Here is a 12,529-nt window from a genome sequence, read left to right as displayed (position 1 = left end):
CTAAAAATATTTTTTATTAAATAAGTGTAATTTTAGAAAGCACATTAAATTTTTGTGTTGTTAGAAAGGGATCGTTCTTAGGTTGGCACCAGAAAAGTTTTTATTAATATGTCTTCCTTTTTTAAATGAGGTTGGTCACCTATGTTTGTAAGAGTTCTAGGTTCATGAATAGGACTGGAAGGAGCCATGTTTGACTATCTTTATGTAGTTACACTTTGGTTAAACACTTTCTCAGATAAGATACAGTTTGTGCTATGGATACTTACTAACCAGAAATTTTTAAAGATCATGTATGAAGTGCTTAAGCACAATGTTGTGTATGAAATTCAAAACAATAATGAGCTGTTTTGCTTTTTCAAACTCTCTTTTGTACTGTTCATTGCATATACTATATAAATAATTGGCCATTTTGATAATATTTTCAAGCTATTTGGTTAATTTGTATAAAAATTATTCCTAAAAGTTTTCTTGAAAAACACCATTTAAGCTTGATATACAGATATACACACATGTGTGTATATACATATATATGTATTTTTTAAATGGGGACTATAAGAAGGAAAAGGCCTGTTCCAGATGTCATTGTTTACTCATTTACTTTCTTCTATATAGTACTTGTAAAATCTGTGTTAAAATAAGTTATAGTACATTTCCTGTTCAGTCCATATCCCATAGACTCCCAATTTTCTATCCATGAGTATTTCTTCAATAATTTTATTGCTTAGTATTTAAACTTTTTTGTAAATAGTTATCAAAATCTCATCTTGATAGCTTCCTAATTGCATAATATTGCTCGGGCAATATTATTTTTACAGTTTTGCATTATTCATTGAACGTATAAATTTTTGCCTCTCCATTTTTTCACATTTTACTTTCTTTTTAAAAGTCAATTGTCAATATAACATGAATTTCTAAAGCCCTCATTATTTGTTATTGATGAATTATAAATAAATGTTTTTGCCTCTTAGCATTTACTCTTATGTTTAAGGGTCCCTTTGTCTTCAGTAGTTCAAATGTGATGTTAAATACTTATTTTCATTTACTTACCTACTTTCTTCTAGAGTATTGTTTACCAACTGCATATTATATCAAAAAGTTCTACAGATTTAGGCTGAAAGCTACAAAGAGTCTTCAGACAGTTTAACCATGCTCAACACTAATAAACTGTCTTTTTACAGACAATTATTTGATATTAAAGATATATAGTCTCATTTTAGAATCTACATTAACAGTCTATTGACACACTTAATTGTTTGGCTTTGCTTTAAGTTCAGCCTCATTTTTTCCTTGTCATGCTTGTTGGGCTTGAGTGATAAGAGGGAAACAGTATCAAATATGCCCTATTCCAGAATTGAGAATATTGAAGAGAGATTATTAATGTGTTATAGAACACTAAATTCAGTTAAGGAAAAATATTTGATTCAGGTCAGTGTAACATTTATTGAGTGCCTCATATCTTGAATACTTAAAAGCAGAGGATGGAAGGACGGATAGCAGCACATGGACTCTGTCAATGAGGAGTTTATAGTTCAATTGGTAAAGTTGTAAAGTAATAGCATGCTTCAACAATAAAGCAAGGAAAACCAAGTATGCTTGAGATTAGGTACATCTAATATCTGATACGGTGGTTCACCAAGAGTATAAAATGGTACCCTTAATTCTGTTTACTTCTCGGTTCATATAAATTCCTTGTATTATAATCTGTTTAAAGTACTTTGGTTCTCACTCATGAAAATACTCTAGAGAAGTAAAGATTAAACTCAGAAAAATAAAATTAGTATTGATTTTGAAACCTATTATTGTTTTGTATGAGGAGACCAAAAGTTTACACTTTTGTTTCTCTTCATCTCAAAGTTAGTGTTCTTACTGTATATCTAAAATTATTTTCTATGTACCCAGTATGTCTGGATTTGGAATGAACAGGAATCAGGCATTTGGAATGAATAACTCCTTATCAAGTAACATTTTTAATGGAACAGGTAAGCTTATTCTGGAGCTAGTACCCTGTAAAAACAATATGGTAGATTTCTGAAATATGAACAATTCAACACACTGGTCTTTATTGTAGGAATTTTTTGTTGTGTGAAATGGTAGAATTTAGTGAAAATTTATCAGGAGTAAGTTTTAATTAAATAAATAATAGAGATAAATTTTTTCACCTGGCCTAGTAATAGGATAGTGATTGGTGTTACAGCAATAGAATTATTTTCTTAACATGTAGTGAGAGCAGATCAACTTTTTCTATCCTCAGCCCTTTCCCTGTGAGAAAAATAAGTTATTTGACTTGTATGCCATTCTGATTATAGAGATCCATAGTGAAGAAAGTGTTTACAGCTGCATGAAAACACTTACAATTTAATAGTTCTAATACTAATTTTGGCATTTAACCCTTATGGATTTTGATCCAGCTTTATGCATATGATTCAGAATTGTGTATGTGAAAAATGAATTGTGATTTTTGAAAACAAACTGTCTTCAGCCTATTGGTTTATTTCTTTTATCAACTGCTTCAGAGAGAAGTGAATAAGGAGCAATAATGCTGCTTTGTTGTGAGTTTCACCTGTTTCCAGACACTTTTCTGAGAAAAGAAGTGAAGGATACTAGGATTATTAGAGCCAAACTGAGTGGGATTATTGAAATATATGTATATGTATATGTACATACACATAGATGTATGATATGTTAGATGAAAAAAATTGAGATGAAGTATATGTTAAAAGCATGAGAAGTGTGTGTTAAAAGCTGTGGGCTTTTAATTTCTAAATGTTAATGCATGTTTAACAGCATATGTTGATTAAACAAGATTAAAACATTTGAAGAGTTCCGAATTTCAGCGTTCAGGATGTTAAAATACTACAAAGTAATATCGTTGTTTTGATTTTTTTTTTATATTTTAATGTTTGTGTACTCAAACTGCATACCACAGTAAAATTGGAAACTTGTTTGTGTATGTGTGTGCCAGTACTGAGTCTTGAACTCAGGGTCTGGGCACTGTCCCTGAGCTTTTGTGCTCAAGGGTTGCACTCTACCACTTCAGCCTCAGCTCCCCTTCCAACTTTTTTGGTAGTTAATTGGAGGTAAGAGTCTCACAGACTTTCCTGTCCCTGCTGGCTTTGAACCACAATCCTCAGATCTCACTCTCCTGAGTAGCTAGGATTATGGGTATGAGCCATAGTGCCCAGCTAAATTGAAATTTTTTTCCCAAATGTAAAGGAAATAAAATGTATCTGACAATGTTGTCATAGATTTTTAATTATGGTTTTATACATAGCTACAGAACTTTATAATGTAAGAAGATTATATTTTAACTAAATATATTTTATGCATAAAAATTATTTTCAATTCTTTTCGTTAAAGTATAAATTTGGGGTCTCATTAACTTTTTTAGGTTAAGATGTATTCAGCACCTGTCTTGGAGTGTTACTAGGGTCTTGTTTATCAAACAAGTAATCTTGAGAGTCTTTTCATTATGAAATAATGAAAATAAAATTAATTGGAAAATGGCAGAATGATTCTAAGAGATGAGGTGGGGCAAAGATTAAACGAAAGCTATACATGGACTAAACTGTAGGTTAAAAATTAGGTTCTTGAAACATTAAGATAAAAGTTTGAGAGTAGCAAAAGTTGAGGGGGGGAAAAAGAGATAATTGAAATAAGTCAAAGTTGAGAATTTGGCTTAAAATGTTTCTATTTTTTTTTTAAACCAGGCTGATTTTAAATGAATAAAATAAAAAAATGGTTTACTCAGTTTGTATTTATTGAGCGCCTACTGTGTAATAGGTAATAGAAATTTATCCATTTTGTATATCACATTCCCCACCACCTCTCCAGATTTGGGAGTTCTACCCCAACTTCTACCCCTTTTTTTCTCTATTACTCTCCCTCCCAACATACACAATCATACATACTTGTCTATGTAACTGACAAGTTTCCACTATCTATGCCTTTGCATTTTTCTGGCCATTTTCAGGAGATAATGTCATTGTCTTATCTCCAGAAGCTCCAAGCAGACCAGATAAAATGAAAAGAGAAGTTATATTCCAACAATTTACCTCTTGTTAGCAGATAAGCTATAATTTTAGATTGTCATCTTTACTGTGATATAATATACAATCTTAACTCCTTATTCTCTATTTAATCTCTAAGATTTGGGGTTTTAGATATGTTGGTTGCATATTGCTTTCTTCAGCTGTTAGGAAATTCTTAGGAAGTCAATCCACAGGTAGCTTTTGAGCACCTACATACAACTACTATGGTGTTCTGTTATTTAGGAAGAAGGCACTGTTGCTTCAAGTTATTTTGCAGTTATTTTTACAGTCTTTATTTTAAATGTTTGTAGAATCAGTAACTAATATTTATTCTTATATTTAGATGGAAGTGAAAACGTGACAGGATTGGACCTTTCAGATTTTCCAGCATTAGCAGACCGAAACAGAAGGGAAGGAAGTGGTAACCCAACTCCATTAATAAATCCCTTGGCTGGAAGAGCTCCTTATGGTAATTAAGCTTTATTGTGATAGCTCATGGAAAGTCGCAGTTGCATGGTCCTCCTCCCCACATATTTATTTGTGCTTTCTACTTAGTTTTTGTCATAGTATTGATTTTTTCCCCTTGATTTTCATAATAGAAACGTTTAATGGTAAAACTGTACCTAAAAAGTAGTTAGTTTTCATTGGTATTTAGAAAGTTATTTTCTTCTGGTATTTCTTAGTTTACCTTAACTGATTTATTTTGTGGCATTTTCTATAATTTTGCAAATATTGTTTTTGAAAAAATACATTCCCAGTGATTTATATTAACTGTATATAGAAGATGTTTCTCTCAGCCAAAATTTCTCAACATTCACACTATATTGAAGCTGGTATTTCTTTGTCGAGAAAAGGGGTATGGTGGGTAGAGGGAGTCTATACTCCTTACATAGAATTTTAGCAGCATTCCTTGCTTTCTCCTACTAGATGCAGCACCCTATACTCCACCCTCCATTATGACACAGATGTCTCAAGACATTGGCAGATGTCCCCTGGCAGAAAAATTGCCCCCTCTTGAGCACCACTGCTCATGAGTTATATATAGTTCTTGCAGATGCTTGATGATCAGTATATCTTTCATTGCCATTTTTATAATCTCTAATCGATAAGGTGTTTGGCTAAATAAAAATAATGAGAAGGGACCATATGCAATAACAGTACAAAAATTTAGACCTGAAAATCTCTGATGACAAAGTAGTCATTACTCTTTTTAAGCACATAATCATTTCCTTTGGGGAAGACCTGATAGAGATAATAGCAGAATAGTACTTGGAGGGATCAGCCATTCTAAAATAGGCATAATATTTTTCCCATTGTCAGCAATGAAGGATTTATTTGCCTTTCAGATATATTAAGGAAAAATTTTATTTAAATTGCCAAATTAGTCTTCCTAAAACAATAAAAGATAATCTTGTACTTGAAGTTGAGCTACTACTCCTCAGTTAAGACTACAGTGTTTTGAGCTTTCCCTCATAGGTTTGTTTTTTCATCCTTTTAATCATTTCTGTTGCTCTCCTTGGAATATCTCTAGTTTCTCCAGATTGTTCTTGCATTGTGGAGCCGCAACTAATAAGAGCCTGACTAATGACAAGTGTAATGGGAGAATTATTTCCCAGTTCTCATATACTTTACATGCATAACATAGACTGTTAAGAAGATCCAAAATAAAATGAATTGTTTTGTAATTTATTGCAATTTTTCTTGCTGTACATTACTTTGAAATAGAATACTAACATTTTCTTTTACAAGTTGTTCTGCCTATTTTTATTAGACAATTAGCTGGTGTTTATAATAGGTAGTAAGATATTTAGTGCAGTTTAGGTGTAAAAATTATTAATGGCTTATCTGAACTTTTTTTCACAACATAGTTGGAATGGTAACAAAACCAACAAATGAGCAATCCCAGGACTTCTCAATACACAACGAAGATTTTCCAGCATTACCTGGTTCCAGCTATAAAGATCCAACGTCAAGTAATGATGACAGTAAATCTGTAAGTAACTGAGAATCATGTATGTGAGTGATATAGTTTTCTTCCCTTCATACTTCTCTTATATTAACAATTACTTACTAAATAATATTATAAAACTGTTTATCTTATGTATGTGTAATAATATTCTAACGTCTGAAGAATGTGGAAAAGCTTTAACTTAGAAGATAGCTATTTTTTTCCTATTTCATATAGGTTTGCAAATTTCTGTTGAACTTCTCAGAGTTAATTTAGACTTTTATTGTAGTCCCTGTCAGCTGGATCCCATGAAGTTTGATAATATAGACTTCTAAGGAGCTGTGTTTTTCTTGAGTAAGTTTTCTCCTTGAAGAATCTTTATACACATTTTTATACCTGTGTTGATTCAGCCAACTCAGCTTCTTTCTGACTTAACAAATGTGTTTATTTCTTCCACATTTACTGAAAATAGCTTTTTGTGTGTGTGTGTGTGATGGGAGTTTGTATATTATTAAAATAAATCATAAAGATAATTGGGTAAGAATTTTTAAAAGTATGAATTTTGAAAGTACATACATTCCTAGCTTATTTTGGAGATTATTCTCTTAGGTGTTATACATTATACTATGTGTAGTTCTTCTTTTACTTAAAAACCTTGAAGATGTAATTTAAAGTGTGTCCCAAAGCAGAAAGCCCTAAGTGCAAAAGATGACTTATTTTTTTCCTCTCACTTAAGATCTGAGATAAAAATATTCCCCTCTAATTCTCTCCTTTACATGCTAAAATGTAGTAATACAGAGTTTATTTATATATCATGTATCAAGTATCAGTTTTCACATAGAACTTGAAAAACAGGTAATAGCTTAGTACCAATTTAAATATAATGAAGAGTTGATAGCAAAGCATTAATGTATAAACTTGAATTTATATACTTAACACATTCTAATGTCACATTTAATTTTTTTCATATTAGAATTTGAACACATCTGGCAAGACAACTTCAAGTACAGATGGACCCAAATTTCCTGGAGATAAAAGTTCCACAACACAAAATAATAATCAGCAGAAAAAAGGGATCCAGGTGTTACCTGATGGTGGGACTTTATAAAATATATCAAAGATATTATATAACATATTTTTTCTACTTTTCCTCAAAAATAAAAATGACTCTTTTTTTAACTAGGTCGGGTTACTAACATTCCTCAAGGGATGGTGACGGACCAATTTGGAATGATTGGCCTGTTAACATTTATCAGGGCAGCAGAGACAGATCCAGGAATGGTACATCTTGCTTTAGGAAGTGACTTAACAACATTAGGCCTCAATCTGAACTCTCCTGAGTAAGTTGGTTTTTCCTTCCTTCCACTTTTGAATGTAACATTTGAGATAATGAATCTCAGACTTGTACTTTTTTTTTGGTTTGTTTTGATATAGGATCACACTATGTAATCCAGTCTAACTTTGAACCCTCTTGCCTCAGCCTCCTGAGGGCTGGAATTATAGACAGAAATGCCATTCTGTGCAGAGCCTCAAACTTCATTTTTTTTTTAATTTAATTTTTTTTTTATTTTTATTTTGCTGGTCCTGGGTGATGTCCCTGAGCTTCTTTTGCTCAAAGCTAGTCCTCTATCACTTGAGCCACAGCATCACTTCCAGATTTTTCTTAGTAGTTTATTGGAGATAAAAGTCTCAAAGACTTTCTTGCTCAGGCTGGCTTCAAACTGGGATCCTTCAGTGCCTGGCAAACTTCAGTTTTTAGTTTCATGTCATCAAATTCTATCATCTGCTGTTGCTACTCAATGTTGTTATCAGCTTAGTCTTTGGATCCTTCCTTTTTATATTAATCTCTACATGATTTTTATTCTGAAACTATTCTTTTGTAATTTTGCAGTTTGAATATACACATATATGAGCTTTGCAAAGTCCTGAAATCTTGATTCATTGAATTTCTTTTCTCCAATAATTTAGTCTTTCATCATACATCAGCTACATACATCTTTAGTCATCCTTTGATCTTATCATTACTGGTAACTACAGTCTCCATGGTTTTAAGTTAATGCTGCCATGCTGTCTGCTTGCCATCTGTTCTTCAGACTATGACTTTTGTGCTCACTGAATTCCTTTGGTATCTTTTAATCCATTGATTCTTCTACTTTTCAATGTTCCTTAGCATCCCTGTCTCTCTCTCTCTTCCTCTTCAATGTACTTAAAATAATGTTAATTATTTATTTACATATGCCTTTAATACTTTGTCCTTTGTCATACTTGCATGGTAAAATGTATAACCCTAGTTATAGCTTGACAGCTTTATTGCTTGGTCTTTTCTTCAGATTCTTGATTTGGAATCTCAGAATTTGGGCCTTAATAGTGCCAAGCATAATCATACTTGGTATGCTGACTTGTTCTTTTTTTGGGGGGTGGGGTGCTTGAACTCAAAATCTGGTGCTTTCATTCACAAGCTGGTTCTGTGTCTCCTGAGCCACATCTCTAGCTCCCCATTCACTCTTTTAGTGTTCCATGCAATTGTTTTCCACTTCTGGAACCCCAAGTACCTTCTATTCTTGTCCTTTCTATCTGATAAAAGCAGTTAGAATATCAGCATAGGTCTGCCCACTAAATCTTCATTTACTATGGCTTCCTCCTCTTCTACTTTATTACCATTGTTGATCCACATTTTGTACTTAAAACCTTTCTTGAAAACTCAAGAACATGACTCAAAACTGTTTTCACAGTCTGGTGTAGGATTTTGATTAGCATACGAAGATGTGATCTTTTTTCCCTACTTATTAAAAAATACCTTCTTGATCCGACCTCCAACCTCCTCTATGAATTAATACCTCATTTCTTCTCTTCTGAAGCAAAACACCTCAAAAGAATCCACTCAGTTCCTCCAGTTTATCTTCTCATTCTGTTTACCAATTCAATCTGAATTTTGCCCCCACCACTTCAATTAAAAACTTGGGGTAACAAGGTCATGAAATGGCTTCCATATTATTAAAATCAGTGTTTGCATTAAAAGATCCATTTCTTCCTCCTCACTTGTATATAAGAACACTACTCTTACCTGATTTAACTGGTTGATCTTGTCAGTTTTCCTTGCTGAAACTCTTCTTTTCTTCCTGACTTCTTTATGTTAACATTTTTCCATATTTATTCCCTTGATGTTCATGTCTACTCTTGCAGTTTTAAATACCATAGATATTGAGACTCCTAAACATGTATTTCCATTGCAGTGTTCGCTCTTCTAAATTTGGTATTTCTAGGTATTTCCCTTGCCTTGAACAGAAGCCTTATGTCATTTTTAACTCTCTACTTTGTCTAGTCTTTTCCTAAAATACAGAATCTAATCACATTGACTCAATGGCTACCATTCTTGTTTGAATCATGATGCTCTATTTAAGCTGGATATTCTCTTAGCCAATCACAAGGTATCACTAGTTCTCCCAGTTTTGTCATTTCACACCCAGAACCTATGTTTTTCTTTTTTTTCTCAATGCCCAGTAAGGATTTGAGGTTCCATTATTAAAAACATCAATTTTTTTACAATCCTACAAGATCTTACATGGGGAAGATCTGTCTCCTGCAATACTTTTACAGCTTTTCTCTTTATTTACTATGTTCTAACTTCAACTGTCCTTCTTGCTATCCCTCAGATGTCAGTCGTGTCTTTGTCTTAGTTTCTAGCATGTCCCTTTCATCAAATTAGTCTTCTACTGGATTATCTGCCTCATATCCTTGATTATTTTGGTTCACATCTAACCACCTCTATGAGACCTAAACAGACCATCTTTCCTAATTATGCAGCCAGTTTTCCCTTCCAGACTTTCCCCTAATACATGTTTATGTATTAAGCTAATTGTCTACCTTCATCCAATCATCCATACTTAACCAGAAATTTCTGTGTTGCTAGCAATCTTTATTTTGCTTATTTCATGTGTTCTAAACACCTGGAACAAACAGTTCCTGGAATATATTCGGAACTCAGTAAATATTTGATGAATCTGAAATTTTGTTCCTAATTACTGATTTAGGAAGTGGGGTCACACATAAACGGGAAAGTAAGGTAATTTAGCATAGAATTGATGAATTTTTTTTTTTTTTGGGTCCAGTCGTGGGGCCTGAACTCTGGGCCTGGGCGCTGTCCCTCAGCTCTTCAGCTCAAAGCTAGCGCTCTACCACTTGAGCCACAATGCCACTTCCAGCTTTTTTCTTTTTGCTTATGTGGTGCTGAGGAATCGAACCCAGGGCCTCATGCATGCAAGGCAAGTGCTCTACCACTGAGCCACCTTCCCAGCCAGAATTGATGAATTTAAAGCATTCTTAATTCTTAAGTCAATTAAGAATAAAAAATTTAAACTGTGGGGCTGGGAAGGTGGCTCAGTGGTAGAGCACTTGCCTTGCATGCATGAGGCCCTGGGTTCGATTCCTCAGCACCACATAAGCAAAAAGAAAAAAGCTGGAAGTGGCACTGTGGCTCAAGTGATAGAGCGCTAGCTTTGAGCTGAAGAGCTGAGCGACAGCGCTCAGGCCCAGAGTTCAGGCCCCAGGACCAGACACCACCCTCCCCCCCCCCAAAAAAAAAATTTAAACTGTATGCTTTGTATATTTTGATATTTATTGTATTGGAAGAATACTGCAGTACAATATATAGTAATAGGTAGGGTGTGTGTGTGTGTGTGTGTGTGTGTGTGTGTGTGTGTGTGTGTGTGTGTGTGTGTGTGTGTGTGTGAATACATGTATATGGTTAGCTTCTGGGTGTGTGTGTGTGTGTGTAATACATGTATATGGTTAGCTTCTGGGTGTGTGTGTGTGTGTGTGTGTAATACATGTATATGGTTAGCTTCCTGAGTAAACCCAAGAAAGGAAGCTAGAAGTAAAAATGTTCATTTTTGCATTTGGAGTCTGTTTTTCATAGTTTTCTTTATTCATTTTGTATTTGGAGTCCGTTTTTCATAGTTTTCTTGATAGAAAGTAAGAAGTTTGTTTTTCTGCTTTGGACTTCAGAGTGGCTTCTTTTCTTCCCTTATTCAGAAATCTCTACCCCAAATTTGCATCACCCTGGGCATCTTCACCATGTCGACCGCAAGACATAGGTAGGAGAATCTATTTGTGTTCAGAACTTTTAAAAAGATTTTTCTGAGAATCAGTTAATAAGGTTTTTTTCATTTTATTATCCAGACTTCCATGTTCCATCTGAGTACTTAACGAACATTCACATTAGGGATAAGGTGAGTGTAGTTTATTATTCTACTCAGACAGCATGAATTTTATCTATTTTTCAGATGCCGTTTCAAATTCAGAGTGCAAAATACTTTCTAAATAAATAGCAGTGGTCCCAGGGATATGTTTTTGTATGTTCATTCAATTATATATAGTGATTTTACTTCAATTTTTGTTTATGATCTTAATGTTTTGATTACTTGGTTTATATTTTTAAAATAAAAATATAAGAACAGATAAAATACTTTCTACAATTAATAAAAGGGTACAGTCATAACCACAGTTGATGAGAATAAACTATCTTGGAAGATTGACAGATTTTCTTTTCATTGCTTGCTCTTGTAAGTAATTTTTGTCAACATTATATATAGATGCAGTGTTAGTAATGACACAACCTTGACTTGTTTTTTTCCCATCATTTTAATTACTTACAGTTCTAATCATAAAGTAACTATTAATAGATTATTACTTTAATCTCTCTTTTTTTAACCTGAGAAAGAAAATAGGAAACAGTTTTTGCTTTACAAGGAAGAACTGATAAGGCAGTTTATTTCTGTGAAGAAAAATACATAATATCTGTATATTAGCCTAGGGAATAAATACAGTAAAAGCATTTATTACTTGTGCATATACAACAAGTACACATTTATAACTAAATTACAGCACTCTAATAATATGTTATACAGCTATATTGTCAAATAGATATATTGATATTGTAGATAGGCACAATATCAAGGTTATATCCACCTCAATGTGTCTTTAGTACCTGAGTAATGGGAGGCAAGAATTACAATAGAGGGAAGGCTGGTATTTTTTATTTGTGGATAGTATGGATTTGCTACCTCCTCTACTGTAAAATTCTTGTGCTGCCAGAACCTTTTCTTAGACCAATTTAAGAAATACTGGAGAGGGCTGGGAAGGTGGCTCAGTGGTAGAGCGCTTGCCTTGCATGCCTGAGGCCCTGGGTTCAATTCCTCAGCACCACATAAGCAAAAAGAAAAAAGCCGGAAGTGGTGCTGTGGCTCAAGTGGTAGAGCACTCGCCTTGAGCTGAAGAGCTGAGGGACAGCGCCCAGACCCAGAGTTCAGGCCCCACAACCGGACCCAAAAAAAAAAAATAAATAAATAAAAAAACAAGAAATACTGGAGAATTGGTTGTATTATCAACTGCCACATGAAAGGGTAAAAAAATTGTATTCAGAGAATGTGGAACAGCCAAACATTTAGATAGAACATCAGGTAAAAAGATATTTTGTTTGTGGATGCTCTCTAAGGTTTATTTTAACGTGAGAATTTGAGACTATTAAGCTCACCTACATTTTCTACCTTATAGA

General features: G+C 33.6%; 1 protein-coding gene across 5 annotated transcripts in view; it reads left to right on the top strand.

Annotated features, from left to right (window-relative positions):
• Cnot2 (CCR4-NOT transcription complex subunit 2) overlaps positions 1 to 12,529 on the top strand; it is an 87,429-nt gene that overhangs the window by 67,760 nt on the left and 7,140 nt on the right. For all 5 annotated transcript variants that reach the window (XM_042698647.1, XM_042698650.1, XM_042698649.1 and 2 more), the window contains 7 exons: positions 1,900 to 1,979; positions 4,372 to 4,497; positions 5,897 to 6,021; positions 6,950 to 7,070; positions 7,160 to 7,316; positions 11,008 to 11,069; positions 11,155 to 11,204. In XM_042698647.1, the coding sequence (XP_042554581.1) occupies positions 1,900 to 1,979; positions 4,372 to 4,497; positions 5,897 to 6,021; positions 6,950 to 7,070; positions 7,160 to 7,316; positions 11,008 to 11,069; positions 11,155 to 11,204 (721 nt within the window). The remainder of the gene's footprint in view (positions 1 to 1,899; positions 1,980 to 4,371; positions 4,498 to 5,896; positions 6,022 to 6,949; positions 7,071 to 7,159; positions 7,317 to 11,007; positions 11,070 to 11,154; positions 11,205 to 12,529) is intronic.

This window comes from Dipodomys spectabilis, unplaced genomic scaffold (genome assembly GCF_019054845.1).
Source record: "Dipodomys spectabilis isolate Male_0828 unplaced genomic scaffold, ASM1905484v1 ptg000234l, whole genome shotgun sequence".
Taxonomy (NCBI): domain Eukaryota; kingdom Metazoa; phylum Chordata; class Mammalia; order Rodentia; family Heteromyidae; genus Dipodomys; species Dipodomys spectabilis.
This window is presented reverse-complemented; position numbering and strand designations above follow the sequence as displayed.